Source organism: Notothenia rossii (assembly GCF_949606895.1).
Source record: "Notothenia rossii genome assembly, chromosome: 11".
In the NCBI taxonomy this organism is placed as follows: domain Eukaryota; kingdom Metazoa; phylum Chordata; class Actinopteri; order Perciformes; family Nototheniidae; genus Notothenia; species Notothenia rossii.
Window position 1 is genome coordinate 59,917,697 of NC_136910.1, and position 26,853 is coordinate 59,944,549.

General features: G+C 45.9%; 3 protein-coding genes and 1 long non-coding RNA gene across 4 annotated transcripts; 3 read left to right on the plus strand and 1 right to left on the minus strand.

The window, feature by feature from the left end:
- Window positions 1-153: 153 nt before the first annotated feature.
- Window positions 154-813, plus strand: LOC307025383. The gene is made up of 3 exons (XR_013804142.1): window positions 154-334; window positions 382-579; window positions 627-813. It is a non-coding gene; the product is annotated as an uncharacterized lncRNA (long non-coding RNA).
- Window positions 814-6,894: 6,081 nt separating this feature from the next.
- Window positions 6,895-8,714, plus strand: LOC307023503 (protein phosphatase 1 regulatory subunit 3B-like). The gene has a single exon (XM_079656796.1). The coding sequence runs from the start codon at window positions 6,906-6,908 to the stop codon at window positions 7,815-7,817; it is 912 nt and encodes a 303-aa protein (XP_079512922.1). The 5' UTR covers window positions 6,895-6,905; the 3' UTR covers window positions 7,818-8,714.
- A 4,618-nt stretch (window positions 8,715-13,332) lies between these two features.
- On the plus strand, window positions 13,333-23,146 carry mfhas1 (multifunctional ROCO family signaling regulator 1). Its single transcript, XM_079659585.1, has 5 exons — window positions 13,333-14,489; window positions 15,809-16,084; window positions 17,894-19,609; window positions 19,701-20,523; window positions 23,014-23,146. Exons 1-5 carry the CDS (start codon window positions 14,292-14,294, stop codon window positions 23,127-23,129), a joined length of 3,129 nt encoding a protein of 1,042 aa, XP_079515711.1. The 5' UTR covers window positions 13,333-14,291; the 3' UTR covers window positions 23,130-23,146.
- Window positions 23,147-23,608: 462 nt separating this feature from the next.
- LOC307025362 (uncharacterized protein) lies at window positions 23,609-25,004 on the minus strand (the record flags this gene model as incomplete). The annotated part of the gene is made up of 4 exons (XM_079659995.1): window positions 23,609-23,708; window positions 23,748-24,112; window positions 24,152-24,384; window positions 24,947-25,004. The coding sequence occupies 3 exons, from the start codon at window positions 25,002-25,004 to the stop codon at window positions 23,792-23,794; spliced, it is 612 nt and encodes a 203-aa protein (XP_079516121.1). The 3' UTR covers window positions 23,609-23,708; window positions 23,748-23,791.
- Between the last annotated feature and the right edge of the window lie 1,849 nt (window positions 25,005-26,853).

Genomic DNA, 26,853 nt, shown 5'->3' on the forward strand with positions numbered 1-26,853 from the left:
ATCAGGTTACTAAAGGTAATCAGTTTGAGGGTAGTTACTGTGGAGTTATCAGGTTACTAAAGGTAATCAGTTTGAGGGTAGTTACTGTGGAGTTATCAGGTTACTAAAGGTAATCAGTTTGAGGGTAGTTACTGTGGAGTTATCAGGTTACTAAAGGTAATCAGTTTGAGGGTAGTTACTGTGGAGTTATCAGGTTACTAAAGGTAATCAGTTTGAGGGTAGTTACTGTGGAGTTATCAGGTGACTAAAGGTAATCAGTTTGAGGGTAGTTACTGTGGAGTTATCAGGTTACTAAAGGTAATCAGTTTGAGGGTAGTTACTGTGGAGGTATCAGGTTACTAAAGGTAATCAGTTAGAGGGTAGTTACTGTGGAGTTATCAGGTTACTAAAGGTAATCAGTTTGAGGGTAGTTACTGTGGAGTTATCAGGTGACTAAAGGTAATCAGTTTGAGGGTAGTTACTGTGGAGTTATCAGGTTACTAAAGGTAATCAGTTTGAGGGTAGTTACTGTGGAGTTATCAGGTTACTAAAGGTAATCAGTTTGAGGGTAGTTACTGTGGAGTTATCAGGTGACTAAAGGTAATCAGTTTGAGGGTAGTTACTGTGGAGTTATCAGGTTACTAAAGGTAATCAGTTTGAGGGTAGTTACTGTGGAGTTATCAGGTGACTAAAGGTAATCAGTTTGAGGGTAGTTACTGTGGAGTTATCAGGTTACTAAAGGTAATCAGTTTGAGGGTAGTTACTGTGGAGTTATCAGGTTACTAAAGGTAATCAGTTTGAGGGTAGTTACTGTGGAGTTATCAGGTGACTAAAGGTAATCAGTTTGAGGGTAGTTACTGTGGAGTTATCAGGTTACTAAAGGTAATCAGTTTGAGGGTAGTTACTGTGGAGTTATCAGGTTACTAAAGGTAATCAGTTTGAGGGTAGTTACTGTGGAGTTATCAGGTGACTAAAGGTAATCAGTTTGAGGGTAGTTACTGTGGAGTTATCAGGTTACTAAAGGTAATCAGTTTGAGGGTAGTTACTGTGGAGTTATCAGGTTACTAAAGGTAATCAGTTTGAGGGTAGTTACTGTGGAGTTATCAGGTTACTAAAGGTAATCAGTTTGAGGGTAGTTACTGTGGAGTTATCAGGTGACTAAAGGTAATCAGTTTGAGGGTAGTTACTGTGGAGTTATCAGGTTACTAAAGGTAATCAGTTTGAGGTTAGTTACTGTGGAGTTATCAGGTTACTAAAGGTAATCAGTTAGAGGGTAGTTACTGTGGAGTTATCAGGTGACTAAAGGTAATCAGTTTGAGGGTAGTTACTGTGGAGTTATCAGGTTACTAAAGGTAATCAGTTTGAGGGTAGTTACTGTGGAGTTATCAGGTTACTAAAGGTAATCAGATTGAGGGTAGTTACTGTGGAGTTATCAGGTTACTAAAGGTAATCAGTTTGAGGGTAGTCACTGTGGAGTTATCAGGTGACTAAAGGTAATCAGTTTGAGGGTAGTTACTGTGGAGTTATCAGGTGACTAAAGGTAATCAGTTTGAGGGTAGTTACTGTGGAGTTATCAGGTTACTAAAGGTAATCAGTTTGAGGGTAGTTACTGTGGAGTTATCAGGTTACTAAAGGTAATCAGTTTGAGGGTAGTTACTGTGGAGTTATCAGGTTACTAAAGGTAATCAGTTTGAGGGTAGTTACTGTGGAGTTATCAGGTTACTAAAGGTAATCAGTTTGAGGGTAGTTACTGTGGAGTTATCAGGTTACTAAAGGTAATCAGTTTGAGGGTAGTTACTGTGGAGTTATCAGGTTACTAAAGGTAATCAGTTTGAGGGTAGTTACTGTGGAGGTATCAGGTTACTAAAGGTAATCAGTTTGAGGGTAGTTACTGTGGAGTTATCAGGTTACTAAAGGTAATCAGTTAGAGGGTAGTTACTGTGGAGTTATCAGGTGACTAAAGGTAATCAGTTTGAGGGTAGTTACTGTGGAGTTATCAGGTGACTAAAGGTAATCAGTTTGAGGGTAGTTACTGTGGAGTTATCAGGTTACTAAAGGTAATCAGTTTGAGGGTAGTTACTGTGGAGTTATCAGGTTACTAAAGGTAATCAGTTTGAGGGTAGTTACTGTGGAGTTATCAGGTTACTAAAGGTAATCAGTTTGAGGGTAGTTACTGTGGAGTTATCAGGTTACTAAAGGTAATCAGTTAGAGGGTAGTTACTGTGGAGTTATCAGGTTACTAAAGGTAATCAGTTTGAGGGTAGTTACTGTGGAGTTATCAGGTTACTAAAGGTAATCAGTTTGAGGGTAGTTACTGTGGAGTTATCAGGTTACTAAAGGTAATCAGTTTGAGGGTAGTTACTGTGGAGTTATCAGGTTACTAAAGGTAATCAGTTTGAGGGTAGTTACTGTGGAGTTATCAGGTTACTAAAGGTAATCAGTTTGAGGGTAGTTACTGTGGAGTTATCAGGTTACTAAAGGTAATCAGTTTGAGGGTTACTGAGGAGTTATCAGGTTACTAAAGGTAATCAGTTAGAGGGTAGTTACTGTGGAGTTATCAGGTTACTAAAGGTAATCAGTTTGAGGGTAGTTACTGTGGAGTTATCAGGTTACTAAAGGTAATCAGTTTGAGGGTTACTGAGGAGTTATCAGGTTACTAAAGGTAATCAGTTTGAGGGTAGTTACTGTGGAGTTATCAGGTTACTAAAGGTAATCAGTTAGAGGGTAGTTACTGTGGAGTTATCAGGTTACTAAAGGTAATCAGTTTGAGGGTAGTTACTGTGGAGTTATCAGGTTACTAAAGGTAATCAGTTTGAGGGTAGTTACTGTGGAGTTATCAGGTTACTAAAGGTAATCAGTTTGAGGGTAGTTACTGTGGAGTTATCAGGTTACTAAAGGTAATCAGTTAGAGGGTAGTTACTGTGGAGTTATCAGGTTACTAAAGGTAATCAGTTTGAGGGTAGTTACTGTGGAGTTATCAGGTTACTAAAGGTAATCAGTTTGAGGGTAGTTACTGTGGAGTTATCAGGTTACTAAAGGTAATCAGTTTGAGGGTAGTTACTGTGGAGTTATCAGGTTACTAAAGGTAATCAGTTAGAGGGTAGTTACTGTGGAGTTATCAGGTTACTAAAGGTAATCAGTTTGAGGGTAGTTACTGTGGAGTTATCAGGTTACTAAAGGTAATCAGTTTGAGGGTAGTTACTGTGGAGTTATCAGGTGACTAAAGGTAATCAGTTTGAGGGTAGTTACTGTGGAGTTATCAGGTTACTAAAGGTAATCAGTTTGAGGGTAGTTACTGTGGAGTTATCAGGTTACTAAAGGTAATCAGTTTGAGGGTAGTTACTGTGGAGTTATCAGGTTACTAAAGGTAATCAGTTTGAGGGTAGTTACTGTGGAGTTATCAGGTTACTAAAGGTAATCAGTTTGAGGGTAGTTACTGTGGAGTTATCAGGTTACTAAAGGTAATCAGTTTGAGGGTAGTTACTGTGGAGTTATCAGGTTACTAAAGGTAATCAGTTTGAGGGTAGTTACTGTGGAGTTATCAGGTTACTAAAGGTAATCAGTTTGAGGGTAGTTACTGTGGAGTTATCAGGTTACTAAAGGTAATCAGTTTGAGGGTAGTTACTGTGGAGTTATCAGGTTACTAAAGGTAATCAGTTTGAGGGTAGTTACTGTGGAGTTATCAGGTTACTAAAGGTAATCAGTTTGAGGGTAGTTACTGTGGAGTTATCAGGTTACTAAAGGTAATCAGTTTGAGGGTAGTTACTGTGGAGTTATCAGGTTACTAAAGGTAATCAGTTTGAGGGTAGTTACTGTGGAGTTATCAGGTTACTAAAGGTAATCAGTTTGAGGGTAGTTACTGTGGAGTTATCAGGTTACTAAAGGTAATCAGTTTGAGGGTAGTTACTGTGGAGTTATCAGGTTACTAAAGGTAATCAGTTTGAGGGTAGTTACTGTGGAGTTATCAGGTTACTAAAGGTAATCAGTTTGAGGGTAGTTACTGTGGAGTTATCAGGTTACTAAAGGTAATCAGTTAGAGGGTAGTTACTGTGGAGTTATCAGGTTACTAAAGGTAATCAGTTTGAGGGTAGTTACTGTGGAGTTATCAGGTTACTAAAGGTAATCAGTTTGAGGGTAGTTACTGTGGAGTTATCAGGTTACTAAAGGTAATCAGTTAGAGGGTAGTTACTGTGGAGTTATCAGGTTACTAAAGGTAATCAGTTAGAGGGTAGTTACTGTGGAGTTATCAGGTTACTAAAGGTAATCAGTTTGAGGGTAGTTACTGTGGAGTTATCAGGTTACTAAAGGTAATCAGTTTGAGGGTAGTTACTGTGGAGTTATCAGGTTACTAAAGGTAATCAGTTTGAGGGTAGTTACTGTGGAGTTATCAGGTTACTAAAGGTAATCAGTTTGAGGGTAGTTACTGTGGAGTTATCAGGTTACTAAAGGTAATCAGTTTGAGGGTAGTTACTGTGGAGTTATCAGGTTACTAAAGGTAATCAGTTTGAGGGTAGTTACTGTGGAGTTATCAGGTTACTAAAGGTAATCAGTTTGAGGGTAGTTACTGTGGAGTTATCAGGTTACTAAAGGTAATCCGATTCATATTTAAAGTAAACAGATTACTGAATAAAACCAGCAGGTGAGATCGATTGAAGCTCCAGGTCACATTTCCACATGGTGCGTTCAGGGACACACGGTGCATTGTTGTTCAGGGACACACGGTGCATTGTTGTTCAGGGACACACGGTGCGTTCAGGGACACACGGTGCGTTGTTGTTCAGGGACACACAGTATGTTGTTCAGGGACACACGGTGCGTTCAGGGACACACAGTACGTTGTTCAGGGACACACAGTACGTTGTTGTTCAGGGACACACGGTGCATTGTTCTTCAGGGACACACGGTGCATTGTTGTTCAGGGACACACGGTGCGTTCAGGGACACACAGTACGTTGTTCAGGGACACACAGTGCATTGTTGTTCAGGGACACACGGTGCATTGTTGTTCAGGGACACACGGTGCGTTCAGGGACACACAGTACGTTGTTCAGGGACACACAGTACGTTGTTGTTCAGGGACACACGGTATGTTGTTCAGGGACACACAGTACTTTGTTGTTCAGGGACACACGGTGCATTGTTGTTCAGGGACACACGGTGCATTGTTGTTCAGGGACACACGGTGCGTTCAGGGACACACAGTACGTTGTTCAGGGACACACAGTACGTTGTTGTTCAGGGACACACGGTACGTTGTTGTTCAGGGACACACAGTGCGTTGTTCAGGGACACACAGTACGTTGTTGTTCATGGACACACGGTGCATTGTTGTTCAGGGACACACAGTGCGTTGTTGTTCATGGACACACTGTGCATTGTTGTTCATGGACACACTGTGCATTGTTGTTCAGGGACACACAGTGCGTTGTTGTTCATGGACACACGGTGCATTGTTGTTCAGGGACACACAGTACGTTGTTGTTCATGGACACACAGTGCGTTGTTGTTCAGGGACACACGGTGCATTGTTGTTCAGGGACACACGGTGCATTGTTCAGGGACACACGGTGCATTGTTGTTCAGGGACACACGGTGCGTTGTTCAGGGACACACGGTGTGTAACCCTGAGCAAATATTTGCAGAACTAAATTCACGTCATTTAACTCTCCGTGTCGTACGATAACGTTCATCAGGATGAGTTTTAAATCTCTGTCGGGACGTGAATGAATGTGTGACCCTGAAGGCATCTCAGTTAAAACATGTTAACACACACGCTAACAAAGTGTATATGTGCTTTTGAAATGAATAAACATGGCTTGGAAATAAAGCTTGTAATAAATACATTTGTGCTTATTTTGATTTTCTATAGTAATATTCTTCATGAACATTCTTCAATGCTAATGAGAAAATAGCCTCTAAGCTAACTACAGTACTTTTACATTTCCCTTTTGATTGATATCCCTTTTGTTATAAAGCAAAAATAAATAATATAAAAATAAGTTGTAATTCAGTCAACATGTTGATGTATAATAACGAGTGGAAATTTGCGTAATATTTGTCAATTAGAAATCCCGTTACATCTCTTTTTGACACCAATGAGCCTCCATACTACTCGCGTCACGCCCCTCTGACGCGCCGATCACTCCGGCAGCTCGGCCTCGGATTGGCTGCTTGCAGGTGTTCACGTGAAGCCGGTGTGCCCCTCTCTGTGGCCTCGAGCTCGAGACTCAAAAAAAGAAACACTCCTCGCGAGCGACAGATCAGAGGGAAGTCGCCGCGTGATGATCCCCACGAGCGGCTGCAGGTGAAACCCCTTCCGGTCCACTGCTGGGCAGGTTCTGTAAGGTGGGAACTCTGGGAAGATTTTCTGGGAACATTTAAAGTTATTTTTTAAATTATTAATGTCGTGTTTAATGTTGAATATATGCAGTGCTGTAAAGTTATTAAGTACATTTACCTAAGTATACATTGGAGGTACTACCCGAGTATTTCCCTTCTGTACTACTTTATACTTCTACATTTTGGAAGCTAAGTTTTTACTAAACATTTATTCTACAGATTATTTTACATTTATAATCAAACCTTGAGTACAGCAGAAACTAAAATACATTACAATTTACCCAATTCTAGTTCCTTAATATTCAGCCCTTTTAAGGTTTATAGGGGTTTCATATGGACCATGAAACATCATCTGACCTGGCAACCCGTCCGTTTCTATAAACCAGTCCAAAGGTAGAAAGGAAAGAGCTGTAACTGTAGTTTGATCCAGACTGAGGTCATGTTGGAGGGACCAGGTTCATCTGAGTTCAGTCTGGCTTTAAGTCTGCTTTTATTGTCCCGTGTTTTGCATTTAAAAAGTCTATATAGAATATAAAGAGTAACCCTGTCCTCTCTCCCTCAGTCCCCCGTCCCCCCCCCCCCCCATCATGCCGGTGGACATCATGCCTCTCTTCCTGTCCCCCTCCCCCTCCTCCTCCTCCTCAGAAGAAGACTTCCTCTACATCTCGTCTTCTGAGCCTCGGGAAGCGTCTCCGGAGGAACCATCCTGCAGGAAGGAGTCCGGGAAGAAGAAGAAGCAGGTGACGTTTGCAGATCATCGGGGTCTCGCTCTGACTCGGGTCAAGGTTTTCTGTCCGCTCAGCGACGTCCGGATCCCTCGGAGGGTCCGGAAGAGGCTCAGTTCCTCTCTTAAGGACCTTCAGGACTCTCTGGTTCTGGACCTTCAGGACTCTCTGGACTCTCAGGACTCTCTGGTTCTGGACTCTCAGGACCTTAAGAACTCTCTTAGGGTCCGTCAGAGTTTCAGTTCATCTCCTCAGGACTCTCTGGTTCTGGACTTCAACCCGCCGGCCTCGGACTACCTTAGTTTCCGGCGCCGGCTGGACTCGGACCAGGTGTGTTTGTACCACTGTGTTCTGGATGGGGGGGTTCTGAGTGGCTCGGTGCGCGTCAGGAACGTTTGCTTCCAGAAAGCCGTGAAGCTCCGCCTCTCGATGGACGGCTGGCGGTCTCACCGAGACCTGGACTGTGACTTTGAGAGGGACTCATACCCGAGTTCCGGCAGCGACTCCTTCTCCTTCTCCTTCCTGCTGCCCCCCCGCCTCCAGACAGGGGAGTTTGCGGTGTGTTTTCAGACGGGGGGCGGGCAGGAGTTCTGGGACAGCAACCAGGGCCAGAACTACCACATCGTGCTGGCCTCAAAGAAGACCCGATGCCCCGATAACGCCTCTGGTTTCGGGGTTCACTTCGACCGGTACGGCAGCCCCTCCTGCTCTCACGGGATCCTTCCTGATTGGCCGAGCTACGCCTGGTACGAGAACACAGGGCCGTACTACTGACGGGAAGTGGAGGTCACCTGACTACTGACGGGAAGTGGAGGTCACCTGACTACTGACGGGAAGTGGAGGTCACCTGACTACTGACGGGAAGTGGAGGTCACCTGACTACTGACGGGAAGTGGAGGTCACATGACTACTGACGGGAAGTGGAGGTCACATGACTACTGACGGGAAGTGGAGGTCACCTGACTACTGACGGGAAGTGGAGGTCACCTGACTACTGACGGGAAGTGGAGGTCACATGACTACTGACGGGAAGTGGAGGTCACATGACTACTGACGGGAAGTGGAGGTCACATGACTACTGACGGGAAGTGGAGGTCACATGACTTTACCGACTAATCCTCACTGAGAAATATCTGCAACCAAACGGCGTCTTCTCGCTTCGTGTTTTCAGCATTAAATATCAATTTTATGTCAATGTTCTCTCGTTAACAGAGAAAGGCAGCATTTAAGAGGTTAAAGCTGCATCTCTGAAACTTCTGCGTGAAGACTTGGTTTTTATCTAGAAATGTTGCAGGAATCTTGTTTTGTATCAAACTTTTCATGCAAAATGCTATCCTGTTAAATAGTGCTGCTGTTCTCTGTGAATGTCTTTGACAGAAACCCACATTTGAACCCAAACTGAGACGCTCATCTTTCTTTGTTTTATGCAACAAATCAATAATCTAGAATCTAATCTGCAGATTCATTTAATTGATATATTTATTTGCAGCTGGTGTCTGGATATATTTGATATGTGTTGCCTTTGGAAACAGCTTTAAGCCGTGAACTAATTCTGAATATTTGCAGATTTCTCAACAGTTTATCGGCTCTTTGTTTCCCAACCGGCTGTCAGAGTCCACGTTACAGCGGACCCACATGTGAGCAGAGACATGTCTCCCCACATGTGAGCAGAGACATGTCTCCTCACATGTCTCCCCACATGTGAGGAGACATGTGGGGAGACATGTCTCTGCTCACATGTGAGTCCACGTTACAGCGGACCCACATGTGAGCAGAGACATCATGTCTGCAGGAAACACTCTACAGACACTTTCTGTGTTTTTCGGTCCGTCTGCAATGAAAAGTGCAATTAATGTTAATTTATTGTTGTTTTTAAAAATCATTGATGTGATCACTGAATGTTTTATGAAATGTTATTAAAGTTTTAAATCTGTCTGCACGAGGGGAGACACAGAAATAAAGTGAAATGATTTGATAAGTTTTGCTTCAGTTTGGTTTATTTTGAAGGTCACAATTACAGAACGTAAAACCATTAATATAATATATAATTGTGCTAAAAATATCTATATATATATATATATTTATATATATATATATATAGATATATATAGATATATATATCTATATATATATATCTATATATAGATATATATATATAGATATATATATCTATATATAGATATATCCAGTCTCTGATAGTGTTACGTTATTATGAGAGTGCTCTGTTTGATTCTGAAATGTTATATATTTATATAAATATATACTGTATATATATACAGTGGGGCAAAAAGTATTTAGTCAGCCACCAATTGAGCAAGTTCTCCCACTTCAAAAGATGAGAGGCCTGTAATGTTCATCCTAGGTACACCTCAACTATGAGAAATGAGGAAAAAAAAATCCAGAAAATCACATCGTCTGATTTTTAATGTATTTATTGGTAAATTCCTCTGTAAAATAAGTATTTGGTCAATAACAAACAAACAAGATGTCTGTCTCTCACAGACCTGTAACTCCTTCTTTAAGAGCCTCCTCTGTCCTCCACTCGTTAACTGTATTAATGGAACCTGTTTGAACTCGTTATCAGAATAAAAGACACCTGTCCACAACCTCAAACAGTCACACTCCAAACTCCACGATGGCCAAGACCAGAGAGCTGTCAAAGGACACCAGAAACAAAATGGTAGACCTGAACCAGGCTGGGAAGACTGAATCTGCAATAGGTCAGCAGCTTGGTGTGAAGACATCAACTGTGGGAGCAATTATTAGAAAATGGAAGACAAACAAGACCACTGATAATCTCCCTCCATCTGGGGCTCCACGCAAGACCTCACCCCGTGGGGTCAAAGTGAGAAACAAGAACGGTGAGCAAAGATCCCAGAACCACACGGGGGGACCTAGTCCATGACCTGCAGAGAGCTGGGACCAAAGTAACAAAGGCTACCATCAGTAACACACTACGCCGCCAGGGACTCAAATCCTGCACCTTGGTGAAGACTTGGTTTTTATCTAGAAATGTTGCAGGAATCTTGTTTTGTATCAAACTTTTCATGCAAAATGCTATCCTGTTAAATAGTGCTGCTGTTCTCTGTGAATGTTTTGACAGAAACCCACATTTGAACCCAAACTGAGACGCTCATCTTTCTTTGTTTTATGCAACAAATCAATAATCTAGAATCTAATCTGCAGATTCATTTAATTGATATATTTATTTGCAGCTGGTGTCTGGATATATTTGATATGTGTTGCCTTTGGAAACAGCTTTAAGCCGGGAACTGATTCTCAATATTTGCAGATTTCTCAACAGTTTATCGGCTCTTTGTTTCCCAACCGGCTGTCAGAGTCCACGTTACAGCGGACTCACATGTGAGCAGAGACATGTCTCCCCACATGTGAGCAGAGACATGTCTCCCCACATGTGAGCAGAGACATGTCTCCTCACATGTCTCCCCACATGTGGGGAGACATGTCTCTGCTCACATGTGAGTCCACGTTACAGCGGACCCACATGTGAGCAGAGACATCATGTCTGCAGGAAACACTCTACAGACACTTTCTGTGTTTTTCGGTCCGTCTGCAATGAAAAGTGCAATTAATGTTAATTTATTGTTGTTTTTAAAAATCATTGATGTGATCACTGAATGTTTTATGAAATGTTATTAAAGTTTTAAATCTGTCTGCACGAGGGGAGACACAGAAATAAAGTGAAATGATTTGATAAGTTTTGCTTCAGTTTGGTTTATTTTGAAGGTCACAATTACAGAACGTAAAACCATTAATATAATATATAATTGTGCTAAAAATATATATATATATATATCTATATATATATATATATATAGATATATCCAGTCTCTGATCGTGTTACGTTATTATGAGAGTGCTCTGTTTGATTCTGAAATTGTATATATTTATGTAAATATATACTGTATATATATACAGTGGGGCAAAAAGTATTTAGTCAGCCACCAATTGAGCAAGTTCTCCCACTTAAAAAGATGAGAGGCCTGTAATTTTCATCCTAGGTACACCTCAACTATGAGAGACAGAATGGGGGGAAGAATCCAGAAAATCACATTGTCTGATTTTTAAAGACGTTATTGGTAAATTCCTCTGTAAAATAAGTATTTGGTCAATAACAAACAAACAAGATTTCTGTCTCTCACAGACCTGTAACTTCTTCTTTAAGAGCCTCCTCTGTCCTCCACTTGTTAACTGTATTAATGGAACCTGTTTGAACTCGTTATCAGAATAAAAGACACCTGTCCACAACCTCAAACAGTCACACTCCAAACTCCACTATGGCCAAGACCAGAGAGCTGTCAAAGGACACCAGAAACTAAATGGTAGACCTGCACCAGGCTGGGAAGACTGAATCTGCAATAGGTCAGCAGCTTGGTGTGAAGAAATCAACTGTGGGAGCAATTATTAGAAAATGGAAGACATACAAGACCACTGATAATCTCCCTCCATCTGGGGCTCCACGCAAGATCTCACCCCGTGGGGTCAAAATGAGAAACAAGAACGGTGAGCAAAGATCCCAGAACCACACGGGGGGACCTAGTCCATGACCTGCAGAGAGCTGGGACCAAAGTAACAAAGGCTACCATCAGTAACACACTACGCCGCCAGGGACTCAAATCCTGCAGTGCCAGACGTGTCCCCCTGCTTAAGCCAGGACATGTCCAGGCCCGTCTGAAGTTTGCTAGAGAGCATTTAGATGATCCAGAAGAGGATTGGGAGAATGTCATATGGTCAGATGAAACCAAAATAGAACTTTTTGGTAAAAACTCAACTAGACGTGTTTGGAGGAGAAAGAATGCTGAGTTGCATCCAAAGAACACCTACTGTGAAACATGGGGGGGGGGGGGACATCATGCTTTGGGGCTGTGTTTCTGCAAAGGGACCAGGACCACTGATCCGTGTAAAGGAAAGAATGAATGGGGCCATGTATCGTGAGATTTTGAGTGACAACCTCCTTCCATCAGCAAGGGCATTGAAGATGAAACGTGGCTGGGTCTTTCAGCATGACAATGATCCCAAACACACCGCCCGGGCAACGAAGGAGTGGCTTCGTAAGAAGCATTTCAAGGTCCTGGAGTGGCCTAGCCAGTCTCCAGATCTCAACCCCATAGAAAATCTTTGGAGGGAGTTGAAAGTCCGTGTTGCCTAGCGACAGCCCCAAAGCATCACTGCTCTAGAGGAGATCTGCATGGAGGAATGGACCTAAATACCAGCAACAGTGAAAACCTGGTGAAGACTTACAGAAAGCGTTTGACCTCTGTCATCGCCAACAAAGGGTTTATAACAAAGTATTGAGATGAACTTTTGTTTTTGACCAAATACTTATTTTCCATCATTTACAAATAAATTCATTAAAAATCAGACAATGTGATTTTTTTAAGTGGGAGAACTTGCACAATTGGTGGCTGACTAAATACTTTTTTTGCCCCACTGTATGTGTGTAAGTGTGTGTGTGTGTGTGTGTGTGTGTGTGTGTGTGTGTGTGTGTGTGTGTATATAAGTGGTCATGAACACATCTCCTGTCATCATTAATGGACGTCTCTTTAAAATGACCGCTCAGAGGAGAGGAGTTCTCATTTCTCTAAATGCCTGCTTCTTCCCCTCCTCTCTCCTCGGTTCCCCTCCTCTCTCCTCGGCTCCCCTCCTCAGGCCTCCGCTCGCATCTCCTGTGGGCGGGACTAAGTATCGAGGATAGGAGTCGAGGAGGGGAAATTAGAGTATTGAGAAACCTCTAGAGTCTCTCCTGAGTGTTGAATAAATACACAAAGCAATCCCTCTCCTGTCCGGCAGGGGGCGCCAGAGGCCTGGTTGTTACTGACCTCTGTCTACCTGTTCATTTATATCATACACTAATGAATGAAATACGCTAAAGCACAGGGTGTGGTTCTAAACATGTAAAATATTATTATACTATTACAATAAGTACAGCAACTTATGACTTATTGACTCCCGAGCTGCTGTCACCACATACTTCTGATTGTAGGAGACATTTTATATTACATTACAAAACCTGTAAAAAATAGATAAATACAACAACAATAAATACAAAAATGACAGCAATTAAAAAATCTATATGTATTTTTTTAAATCAAGTGTTTTTTAGTGAACATTTTTTTACATTGATGATAAACAACAATAACAAATACAAAATATTATCATAACATTTTATTTTACTTTTTTTTACTCCAGCGAGAGAGAGAGAGAGAGAGAGAGAGAGAGAGAGAGAGAGAGAGAGAGAGAGAGAGAGAGAGAGAGAGAGAAGACACACACACACACACACACACACACAGAGGGAGGGTCCGGGATCTGACGCAGTGATCTCCACTCCCTGCAGGAAGAGAAACCAGGCTGCGGAGCTCCAGGAAAACACGCAGATTTTACCCGGGGAGGAGCTCCAGAGGACGGATTGAGAATAACCATGACGCCCGGGAGCAGCGAGGAGAGAGACCCGGGATCTGGAGCTCAGAGAGCGGACTGATCCCGGACCTGTACCTGCAGTCTGGAGCTCAGAGAGCGGACTGATCCTGGACCTGGTCCCGGAGACTGGAGCTCAGAGAGCTGACTGATCCTGGACATGGTCCCGGGGACTGGAGCTCAGAGGGCGGACTGATCCTGGACCTGTACCCGGAGTCTGGATCTCAGAGAGTGGCCTGATCGTGGATCTGATCCCGGAATCTGGGGCTCAGAGAGCGGACTGATCCCGGGTCTGATCCCGGTTTGTGTTCATTGCGTTCGGGCAGCAGGAGGGGAGGATGCTGCACACGCTGCCGGAGAAAGGCTGCGTTTCCCCGGGACTATCTCTGAGATTAACCCCCGCTCTGGATCCTCCATGCTGCCCCGTGAAACTCTCCATGATAACAACAAGGTAGAGGGGGGGACATAAAGAGTTCATCTCTATGAGGCTGAAGTGAAGCCCAAACACAGGAGCGGGAGGACCCGGATGTGGGCCCACAGAGCATGCGCAGTGGAAGAATGGAGCACGTAAATAACGCTGGATTCAGATTTGAGTGACCTTTTCACCCTGAGGATTTATATAAGGGCTTCACAGAGCTCGTGTTGGGGAGATTATTCAGATAAACAATGTAAGTCAATTGTGAAAAAGTATTTTTGGGGCAAAATTACGTCACGGGAGTTGTAGTACCACCGTTTGGCCACTACGAATATTTGCTTCACTTCCTGGTGGTTTTGCTTTACTCCGAGATACCCCCGAAATATGCTGCCCCCCCTATGAAAACCGTCCATGACAACAAGGAGGAGGAGGAGGGCCCCCCCGTGCAGGAGGGCCCCCCTGTGCAGGAGGACCTGAAGGCGGCTCAGATGTGGCGCGACGCGGCTCTGAGGTCCAGGAAGCTGCGCAGCGACCAGAGGAACCTGACCCTCAGCTCCAAAGATAACCAGATCATCTTCCCAGAGGACGTTTCACTGGTAAACATTCACCTGGTTGTCATCTTGTATTATACTCATATGTCTCTCTCCATAGAGGCTGAATCATCATGTTAATCACATAGCTATCATATGCCTCAAACAGTCCTGATGCTCTTCTAGGTAATCACACATCCTGTCATGTTCTCAGCTACAGTTGGACCTTTGATATCAAGTTACTCTCATGTTGGAAGAGGGCATTCACTATTTTCCCAACACCATAGAGGTTTCTCAATACTCACATTTCCCCTCCTCGACTCCTATCCTCGACTCCTCTCCTCGAGACTTGGTGCCGCCCACATGAGATGCAAGCGGAGGACTGAGGAGGGGTGCCGAGGAGAGAGGAGGGGAAGCAGCAGGCGGTTAGAGAAATGAGAACTCCTCTCCTCTGAGCGGTCATTTTAAAGAGACGTCCATTAATGATGACAGGAGGCACAGCAGCCCTCTGTCTGATGGACAGATGTGTTCATGACCACTTAGATATTTACTTTGATCCATTCACAGTGCGGTGTAATGAGACAATAACAGGCTACACACACACACACACACACACACACACACACACACACACACACACACACACACACACACACACACCTACAGCTCCTAAAACTGGCTACAGCCGTAGTGTATTTTATTTTGTGAAGCACTAAATGGTTTTAGAAACATCTGGACTCTTTGTTTGTAGATATCTACTAAACTACAGTAGTCATTCTCTACTGTAGAATATAATATATATATCACTCAGTGTAACAGGCCTACTCTCTTTAGGTCTGTTACACTGAGTGATATATATTATACACACTGCTCTGCTTTCTGCACGGACCTCTCAGCTGTTCTCACTGGAAACATGGCGTCGTGATGAGAGCAGTTTCTAAAATAATATCCAGACGATGCATGCAGAGCTGTGGCTGAGAGAGGTCCGGCCGTGCGTCACGCCTCCACCGCTCCCGGAAGTGCATCCGTGGAGGACCCATCAGTGTCTCCTCGGTTAGAGCTCCTCCAGAGAGCCTCCTCTCTCCTCTCTCCTCTCTCCTCTCTCCTCTCTCCTCGGTTAGAGCTCCTCCAGAGAGCCTCCTCTCTCCTCTCTCCTCTCTCCTCGGTTAGAGATCCTCCAGAGAGCCTCCTCGATGCTCGATGCTCGGTCCTAAGTGCATTCAGAGAAATGAGATGTCCTTCAACATGGCGCGCTGAAATTAATTTCCGGGTCACTACCGGAGGAGTCGAGGAGTCGAGGAGTCGAGGAGGGGAAATTTGAGTATTGAGAAACCTCTAATGTGTGACAATGAAACCTTTGAATCTTTGGATCTTGACTCTTTGAGGTGGAGGTCCTGAACCTGGGGAACAACTCCCTGAAAGACCTGCCTAACGTTCTGGGGTCCAGCCTGAGCAACCTGCGGGTCCTGGTTCTGCGCAGGAACCGGTTCTCCCTGGTTCCCCGGGTGGTTCTGGAGCTGGAGCGCCTGGTGGATCTGGACCTGAGTCACAACCTCCTGCTGGGTCTGCCTGAAGACCTGGACCTGCTGAAGAACCTGAAGAAACTCTGCGTGAGCCACAACCAGATCCTGGTGCTGCCCAATCAGATCGGAGCGCTGCAGGTAAATAACACCGACATGCTACACATAGAGTACACCTAGAGTACACCTAGAGTACACCTAGAGTACACAGAGAATACACATAGAGTACACCTAGAGTACACCTAGAGTACACAGAGGATACACATAGAGTACACCTAGAGTACACCTAGAGTACACCTAGAGTACACCTAGAGTACACAGAGAATACACATAGAGTACACCTAGAGTACACCTAGAGTACACAGAGGATACACATAGAGTACACATAGAGTACACCTAGAGTACACCTAGAGTACACAGAGAATACACATAGAGTACACCTAGAGTACACCTAGAGTACACAGAGGATACACATAGAGTACACCTAGAGTACACAGAGAATACACATAGAGTACACATAGAGTACACCTAGAGTACACCTAGAGTACACCTAGAGTACACATAGAGTACACCTAGAGTACACCTAGAGTACACCTAGAGTACACATAGAGTACACATAGAGTACACATAGAGTACACCTAGAGTACACAGAGAATACACATAGAGTACACCTAGAGTACACATAGAGTACACCTAGAGTACACCTAGAGTACACATAGAGTACACAGAGAATACACATAGAGTACACCTAGAGTACACATAGAGTACACATAGAGTACACAGAGAATACACATAGAGTACACCTAGAGTACACCTAGAGTACACCTAGAGTACACAGAGAATACACAGAGAATACACATAGAGTACACCTAGAGTACACCTAGAGTACACATAGAATACACATAGAGTACACATAGAGTACACATAGAGTACACCTAGAGTACACCTAGAGTACACAGAGAATACACAGAGAATACACATAGAGTACACATAGAGTACACCTAGAGTACACATAGAATACACATAGAGTACACATAGAGTACACATAGAGTACACCTAGAGTACACCTAGAGTACACATAGAATACACATAGAGTACACATAGAGTACACATAGAGTACACCTAGAGTACACAGAGAATACACATAGAGTACACCTAGAGTACACCTATAGTACACAGAGAATACACAGAGAATACACATAGAGTACACCTAGAGTACACCTAGAGTACACATAGAATACACATAGAGTACACATAGAGTACACATAGAGTACACCTAGAGTACACCTAGAGTACACATAGAATACACATAGAGTACACATAGAGTACACATAGAGTACACCTAGAGTACACAGAGAATACACATAGAGTACACCTAGAGTACACCTAGAGTACACAGAGAATACACATAGAGTACACCTAGAGTACACCTAGAGTACACCTAGAGTACACCTAGAGTACACAGAGAATACACAGAGAATACACAGAGAATACACATAGAGTACACCTAGAGTACACCTAGAGTACACCTAGAGTACACCTAGAGTACACCTAGAGTACACAGAGAATACACATAGAATACACAGAGACTACACAGAGAGTACACATAGAATACACATAGAGTACACAGAGAATACACATAGAGTACACATAGAATACACATAGAGTACACAGAGACTACACAGAGAGTACACATAGAATACACCTAGAGTACACAGAGAATACACATAGAATACACAGAGACTACACAGAGAGTACACATAGAATACACATAGAGTACACATAGAGTACACCTAGAGTACACATATAATACACATCGAATAGACATAGAGTACACATAGAGTACACAGAGTACACAGAGAGTACACAGAGAATACACATAGAATACATCTATACTGCATTACTCCATCAGGGTGCTCCACCCTCTCTGATCTGAACGTGTCCCCCCAGGTTCTGGAGGAGCTGGATCTGAGCTTCAACTCCCTGCAGGTCCTCCCTCAGACCCTGATCCGGCTCTCCAGGCTCAGGACTCTGGACGCGGACCACAACAAGCTGCCCCAGTTCCCCCCTCAGATCCTGGCCCTGGGCGACCTGGAAGAGCTGGACCTCTCTGGGAACCGGTTCAAGACCCTGCCCTCGGACATCCTGAAGCTGCGGAGCATCAAGATCCTGTGGCTCAGCAGCCTGAACCTGGTCCAGCTGCCGGACTCCTTCTGTCTGCTGGAGCATCTGGAGAGCCTGATGCTGGACGGGAACCAGATCTCCGCCCTGCCGCAGGACTTCAGCAGGATGCAAACACTCAGGATGCTGAACCTGTCCTCCAATCAGTTCCAGGACTTCCCCGAGGTGATCCTGAGCCTCTCGGGGCTGGAGGAGGTCTACCTGAGCCGCAACAGACTGATCCAGATCCCAGAGGAGCTGGGGGGTCTGCGGAGGCTCAACAACCTGTGGCTGGACAACAACTGCATCACCTTCCTGCCCGACTCCCTCGTGGACCTGGAGCGCCTCGAGGAACTGGTCATCCAGGGGAACCAGATCGCTATCCTGCCGGAGAACTTCGGGAAGCTGTCCAGGGTCAACATCTGGAAGGTGAAGGACAACCCTCTGATCCAGCCTCCCTACGAGGTCTGCATGAAGGGGATCCCCTACATCGCGGCCTACCAGAAGGAGCTGGCGGACTCTCAGCTTGCCGTGAAGCCGCGCCTGAAACTGGTCCTGATGGGGGCCAAGAACTCTGGGAAGACCCGGCTCAGGAAGAGCGTGATGGGCCCTCAGCAGGAGGTCCAGGACCTTCAGGGGGGCGGGGGCATCGAGGTGACGGACTGGGTGGCGGACCGTGGCCTCACCTTCCTGGTCTACGATCTGTCGGGGGACCAGGACCTCATCAAACCCTTCCTCCTGTCCCCGGGGGCCCTGTACCTCCTCGTGGTGAACCTCAGAACCTACACCCCGAGGACCTTTTACTCCCAGGTGGGGTACTTCCTGCACCTCCTCGGGGCAAAAGTCCCCCACGCGGTGGTCCTGGTGGTCGGGACCCACTCGGACCTGTGCACCGAGGAGGATCTGGAGGAGAAGAGTCTGGACCTCCATCGACGGATCGGCCTCCAGGAGCTCCAGGACCTGCAGGTGCTGAAGGCTGAAGTCCTGCAGGTGGACCGGGCCATGGAGCAGGGCTTCAGTGTCCGGTCCTCCAGCCCTCACGTGGTCTTCTACGGGGTCTCGGACCAGAACTTGAGGCGCAGGAAGTCCCATTTGCAGTACATTCTGAACCACCGTCTGCAGATCCTGTCACCCCTGCTGAGGACGGGGGTCCACAGGAACCAGAGGCTCAGAGAGAAGCTCCTGCAGGTGGCCGAGCAGCGCCAGATCTTCCCCAACCTTCATCAGGTTCTGCCTCGGTCCTGGCAGGTTCTGGAGGATCTGCACCTGAAGGCCCCCCAGCTGTGGCTGTCCTGGTGGGACTCTGCCCGGCTGGGTCTGCAGGCGGGTCTGACGGAGGACCGGCTGCAGAGTGCCCTCTCTTACCTGCACGAATCAGGGAAGCTGCTCCACTTCGAGGACTGCCCCCCCCTGAAGGACTACGTCTTCCACAACCTGCCGCGGTTCTTCCAGATCCTGAACCGGTTCTTCATGGTCCTGGAACCGAAGACGTCCAGAAACCTGCAGGTGGGTTTGGATCAGATCTCAGTGAACCTGTGACGGAGCGTTCACACTGGGCCCGGTGTCACTCTCCTGTTGACATGTGTTTGTGTTTCAGAGGGAGGCGCTTCTGCAGCGCCTGCTGTCTGACGGTGGAGGAGGTCAGGTGATCGAGGAGAGGGGGGGGGAGACCCTGATGAAGGAACAGCAGCTGGAGGTGTTCCTGCAGGACGGCCTGCTCTCCTCCCCCCTCATTCAGACCCTCCTGGGGCCCCTGATCCAGACCCAGCAGGACCTGGTGCTGGTGATGGAGCTGCTGCAGAAGATGGGGGTCTGTTTCTGCCTCAACAGGACCCCGGACAGGACTCTAAACGGGACCCAGACCCAGACTCAGACCCAGAACCAGACTCAGACCCAGACTCAGACCCAGACCCAGACCCAGACTCAGACTCAGGCCCAGACCCAGACCCAGACCCAGACTCTGAATGGGGGCCCGGTCTGGTACCAGTTCCCCAGCTATGTGAGAGTTGATGCTCCACAGGGGGGCCCCTCGCTGCCCCCCCTCTCTGTAGAACAGCTCCACATCCAGTACCGTTTCCACTTCCTGTTCCCCCCCGGTCTGTTTGAGCGTTTCTCCGTTCAGATTAACGGCCACGTGGTGCAGCGTTCTGATGGGAGGGACCGGGTGGAGGCGTACCGGGGGAAGGTCCCGATACTGGTGACCCGGCAGCGGGGAGGGGGGTCAGATGTGAGGGGGGGGTCGCTGAGCCTCGCCTCCCACGCCTCGCTGCCCAACATCTGGACGGCCTGGCAGGCGCTGAGCCCCCTGATGGAGGATCTGAACGCCCTGCTGAGGGAGTGGCCCGGACTGCTGTCCTCTGTCCACATCCTGTGCTCCAAGTGCCTGAAGAGAGGGGCCCCGAACCCCCACGCCTTCCCAGGTAACATACAATACACCTTTACACCTGAAGGGAGGGGCCCCGAACCCCCACGCCTTCCCAGGTAATACCCCCCCTCATTTTACTCAGATATATAGATATTCTCCTGACACAGCAGGGGGTCATTCTGAGTCCACATTGAAATCTGCGTTACTTTGATGAAATGATTTATGTTGTCTGCAATAATCTGATCACTTCAGATATAAGATATTTCTTGGTTGCTAAGAAACGCCATTGTAACCCATGATCACTGATGTTCCGCTGTAACGGTGGTGGACCAATCAGAACAGAGTGGGCGAGCTGACCAATCAGAGCACAGTGGGCTCACAGGGAGGGGGGGGCAGGAGCTCCAACAAGCCGTGTAGGACAGAGAGTGAACACACACACTATACAGAGATGCTGGATGAGAAACCAATGTGAGTTTGGAACATTGAACAATGTGAATCTATTGAGTAGACCTCAACGATGGAACTATGATCAGAGGAAATGTCCGTGAGTCGTGTCACGGGACCCTTCAGGGGTTTTTCCCACATTTTGTCAGTATTTTAGTTTATATACTAAATATATATCAGTTTTCCTCACAAGAGCCATGCTAGCAGTTTCCCTTTGTCTCCAGTCTTTATGCTAAGCTAACAGACTACAGAGAGATGACAGTATTCTGCTCGTTAATTGATTGGAGCCCCTCCCCCCCCCCCCCCACACACTTCCTGTCTGCATTATTGAAGCACTCTGAGCTTTTATTGTGGCGGGGTGATGTTATTATCATGAAATACGATCCGCAGCAGCTCTGATGCAGACATGGAATAAAGAACAGTGTGTGTGTGTGTGTGTGTGTGTGTGTGTGTGTGTGTGTGTGTGTGTGTGTGTGTGTGTGTGTGTGTGTGTGTGTGTGTGTGTGTGTGTGTGTGTGTGTGTGTGTGTGTGTGTGTGTGTGTGTGTGTGTGTGTGTGTGTGTGTGTGTGTGTGTGTGTGTGTGTGGGTTCTCCTGTAATCTGCAGTATTTGTACTCTGACTGCACATTAACTTTAACACAGGAGTTACAAGAATCTCTAAAAATAGGAATATGACCGTTACATAGAGGTGCAGGTGAACACACACTCACACTCTCTCTCTCTCTCTCTCTCTCTCTCTCTCTCTCTCTCTCTCTCTCTCTCTCTCTCTCTCTCTCTCTCTCCTTGTATGGTGGTGATACTGCAGAGCAGACAGAAAGACAGATGATGACGTAGTCTTCTTGAAATAGTGGCTCTGCAGCCGGTGTACTCGACATTGAGAAACGGCCCATGTGCCTGCAGGTTGAAACTCGCCTCTGTCAGACAGGAAGTGACATCATGAGTTTATCTCTCAGGTTGTCTTTATCTCAGAGAGTAATCCTGTTACATCAGAGCAGTAATCTGAGTATTATCTCAGCCATGTGACCTGCAGGAGGCCAAGCAGGACACAGATACAGGCCGTTTCTCAATGTCCAGTAAACCGGCTGCAGAGCAACTATTTCAAAAATACTATGTCATCGAGTGTGTGTGTGTGTGTGTGTGTGTGTGTGTGTGTGTGTGTGTGTGTGTGTGTGTGTGTGTGTGTGTGTGTGTGTGTGTGTGTGTGTGTGTGTGTGTGTGTGTGTGTGTGTGTGTGTGTGTGTGTGTGTGTGTGTGTGTGTGTGTGTGTGTGTGTGTGTGTGTGTGTGTCAGCTGATGTGGATTAAACTCATTTTTCCTGAAAATAATCTATAATCTGGTTTTAGGTACTTTGTTCTCTGACCTCGATAAGAGGAGACATTTCTTCTTCTTGTTCTGCAGCAGATTTCTATTTCTGGATGCAGCTAGTAAATATTTGAAGTGTCTGCACGATGAGTGACGCAGAGAAGAAGAAGCAGTGATCTATTTACAGAATAAAATCAGACTTTTAAAATGTTCTGAGAAAGTCCGAATTTTGAGATTTTTTTGAGAAAAATCATTATTTATGAGATTTTCGGATTCAAGTCATAATGTTTGGGAAAATACTATACGTTTTTGATTTCCCGACAAAAGAAATATGAATTGTGGAATTTTCTGAAAAAAGTCAGAATTTACTGATTTAAAAAGAAAGTCATAATTTTCAGAAAAAAGTCAGAATTTGCAAAGAAAATAACCGTTAATATAAATACCTGCTGTTTCAGAGCCAGTCTAAATGTTGCTGCTTGACTCTCATGGGAACCTGTTTCAGAAATACCTAAATAGGTATTTTATTCTGAAGCTTTGACCCACTTCCTGTCTCACAGCTGCTTCCTGTCTTTGTCTTCAGGAGGAAATCCTCACATAAACACTGTGTGTGTGTGTGTGTGTGTGTGTGTGTGTGTGTGTGTGTGTGTGTGTGTGTGTGTGTGTGTGTGTGTGTGTGTGTGTGTGTGTGTGTGTGACTGTGTGTGTGTGTGACTGTGTGTGTGTGTGTGTGTGTGTGTGTGTGTGTGATTAATCTTAAAGTAAAGATATATTAACATATATATAAATATCTTTACCTCAGGTGAGCTGCTGAGCCAGCCGCGCCCCGACGGGCTGACGGAGGTGATCTGTCCTCAGGACGGAGCTGAGAGGGTCAACGTGGCCCTCATCTTCCCCCCCACACACACACACACCTGAGGACACCTGAGGACTCACACCTGAGACTCACACCTGAGGACTCACTCCTGAGGACACACACCTGAGGACACACACCTGAGACTCACACCTGAGGACACACACACCTGAGACTCACACCTGAGGACACACACCTGAGGACACACACCTGAGACTCACACCTGAGACTCACACCTGAGGACACACACCTGAGACTCACACCTGAGACTCACACCTGAGGACACACACCTGAGGACACACACCTGAGGACACACACCTGAGACTCACACCTGAGGACACACACCTGAGGACACACATCTGAGACTCACACCTGAGACTCACACCTGAGGACACACACCTGAGGACACACACCTGAGGACACACACCTGAGACTCACACCTGAGGACTCACACCTGAGACTCACACCTGAGGACACACACCTGAGACTCACACCTGAGACTCACACCTGAGGACACACACCTGAGGACACACACCTGAGGACACACACCTGAGACTCACACCTGAGGACACACACCTGAGGACACACATCTGAGACTCACACCTGAGACTCACACCTGAGGACACACACCTGAGGACACACACCTGAGGACACACACCTGAGACTCACACCTGAGACTCCACCTGAAAGGTTATTTGTTGCAACAGCTGCAGCTCCTGCAACACTTCTAACTATAAACATCCACCTGCATCACCTGAGACTCCACCTGCATCACCTGAGACTCCACCTGGATCACCTGAGACTCCACCTGCATCACCTGAGACTCCACCTGCATCACCTGAGACTCCACCTGCATCACCTGAGACTCCACCTGCATGACCTGAGACTCCACCTGGATCACCTGAGACTCCACCTGCATCACCTGAGACTCCACCTGGATCACCTGAGACTCCACCTGCATGACCTGAGACTCCACCTGGATCACCTGAGACTCCACCTGGATCACCTGAGACTCCACCTGGATCACCTGAGACTCCACCTGCATCACCTGGAACACCTGCATGACCTGAGACTCCACCTGGATGACCTGAGACTCCACCTGCATCACCTGAGACTCCACCTGCATCACCTGAGACTCCACCTGCGTCACCTGAGACTCCACCTGCATGACCTGAGACTCCACCTGGATGTCCTGAGACTCCACCTGCGTCACCTGAGACTCCACCTGGATCACCTGGAACACCTGCTGGCCTCCACCTGCTTCAGACTGAACGTCCAGCTGCAGCGTCACTGCCTCACAGGTACGTTTGTTTTGTAGTTCTTAAATATAAAACCAAGAGAAGCAGATCATCTCCAGATTCAAATTTCTCGTTTCATTTTTTATTTGCTTAGTTTTTATTATATTTTATTGAAAAAACACTTCATCCTAAAAGAAATGATTCAAATGTTAAAAATAAATGTATTCTTATTTCCTTTGTTTCTGTTTCCTGCAGGCCGCCGTTCCTCCTCTTGGACTTTAAAACGTTTCTTGGACTTTAAAACGTTTCTCCTGTTGGACTTTAAAACATTTCTTGGACTTTAAAACGTTTCTCGGACTTTAAAACGTTTCTCGGACTTTAAAACGTTTCTCCTGTTGGACTTTAAAACGTTTCTCCTGTTGGACTTTAAAACGTTTCTTGGACTTTAAAACGTTTCTCGGACTTTAAAACGTTTCTCCTGTTGGACTTTAAAACGTTTCTCCTGTTGGACTTTAAAAAACATTTCAGCAGCTTGAAGAGCTTTATTCTGAAATTCTGAGAGATTTCCTACAGCGTGTCCGCATTCCTGAGGTTTCTATGAAACGTGGACGGAGATATTCTGTGGAGGACGACTCTGTGGATACGTGAGGGACTACTTTCTCTCAGCCGGACCACACCTCCAGAGCTGTGGCCGTGAGACATCAGCTTAGACTGTGAGTCCTTTGAGGGAGGGACTACTTTCTCTCAGCCGGACCACACCTCCAGAGCTGCAGCCGTGAGACATCAGCTTAGACTGTGAGTCCTTTGAGGGAGGGACTACTTTCTCTCAGCCGGACCACACCTCCAGAGCTGCAGCTGTGAGACATCAGCTTAGACTGTGAGTCCTTTGAGGGAGGGACTACTTTCTCTCAGCCGGACCACACCTCCAGAGCTGCAGCTGTGAGACATCAGCTTAGACTGTGAGTCCTTTGAGGGAGGGACTACTTTCTCTCAGCCGGACCACACCTCCAGAGCTGCAGCTGTGAGACATCAGCTTAGACTGTGAGTCCTTTGAGGGAGGGACTACTTTCTCTCAGCCGGACCACACCTCCAGAGCTGCAGCTGTGAGACATCAGCTTAGACTGTGAGTCCTTTGAGGGAGGGACTACTTTCTCTCAGCCGGACCACACCTCTGTAGACTAACCAGATGAATGATAACCAGCTGGTTCAAGCTGCAGCTCCATCGGAACAGGAGAGGACAATAATATGAGATATAGAGCGGGGGGGTTATTGAAATGTGATATTATGGAGCCGGGGAGTGGGGGGGGAAATTATTCAGAGAAATAACTCTTATTTCATTTGTCATTTTAAACGAGAAAAACACCAAAATGTCTCTGAGATAAAAGAATAAATACACATTTACAAAAAGCAAAAACAAATAGATTTTAGTCGTTTAATTTCCAGAAAAATAAACTTGGATATTCTTTCAAATAAAATGTTTGTGGACATTTCTAAGATATGAAACCTGTTGGTTGACCTCCTGGATGTTTGAGTCTCCTCAGAAGACCCCTCCTCAGAAGACCCCTCCTCTCTTCAGCTCCTGTATGTTTGAGTCTCCTCAGGCGACCCCTCCTCAGAAGACCCCTCCTCTGTATGTTTGAGTCTCCTCAGAAGACCCCTCCTCTGTATGTTTGAGTCTCCTCAGAAGACCCCTCCTCAGAAGACCCCTCCTCTGGCTCCTTCTCATCGTCCTGTGTGTGTTAAAGATTAAGTGTTTGAGTCGGAGCTGGATCTGACGGACGTTTCTCACTGAGCTGTAAATAAAATCTTTATTTTTATAAGTGGATTATTAACATTGAAAGGCTGTGCATGTGAGCGTGCACACACACACACACACACACACACACACACACACACACACTTTTATATTGAGTGTCACGCAACAGGAAATACCAAATAAACCAAGACCTGGCTTCAAAGCGACTCTTTATTCTGATGTGTTCAGTCTGTATTCATCAGATTATATCAACAGATAAACACCCTTTGTTTGGTTTCACAAGTTTGTTCAGGTTGTTGTCGTTTAAAAAACATTCTCTTTCAACTAATTATTTAAATAATCTAATTGGGATTTATCTATTGTAATAACGTAATATCCATTCACCGTACAGATGAATGTTAAAACTTAGGACTATATTTACATTTCTGCACTCTCAGGTTTTATGATGAGTTTCACACTGTCCCAATCCCAAACCGCGCCCTACACCCTACCCCTACACCCTACCGCTACACCCTACCCCTACACCCTACCGCTACACCCTACCCCTACACCCTACCCCTCCGTTTGCGCATTCCCGCAGAGGGTCCCCCACATTAAGGCTGGAGCCACACAGGAACGGTAACGCAAACGAACCAAAATCGTTATCAAAAAAGTCTTCCGTCTACACGCAACAGGCACCAGAAACGTGTCCTTCCACACGAGACCGCTCGACCCGCTGGAGACGCTGTAGTACATATGCCGGGCCTGTAAGTGGCGCTGTACTTCCGCCACAAAATACACCAAAAGCAGCGAAGA

Excerpts from the sequence above, each read along its gene's own strand:
- LOC307023503 (XM_079656796.1), top strand. The coding sequence starts at position 6,906 with ATGCCGGTGGACATCATGCCTCTCTTCCTGTCCCCCTCCCCCTCCTCC.
- mfhas1 (XM_079659585.1), top strand. The coding sequence starts at position 14,292 with ATGAAAACCGTCCATGACAACAAGGAGGAGGAGGAGGGCCCCCCCGTG. Across the intron at positions 16,085-17,893 it reads ATCAGATCGGAGCGCTGCAG|GTTCTGGAGGAGCTGGATCT; the intron begins GTAAATAACACC and ends GTGTCCCCCCAG. Across the intron at positions 19,610-19,700 it reads AGACGTCCAGAAACCTGCAG|AGGGAGGCGCTTCTGCAGCG; the intron begins GTGGGTTTGGAT and ends TTTGTGTTTCAG.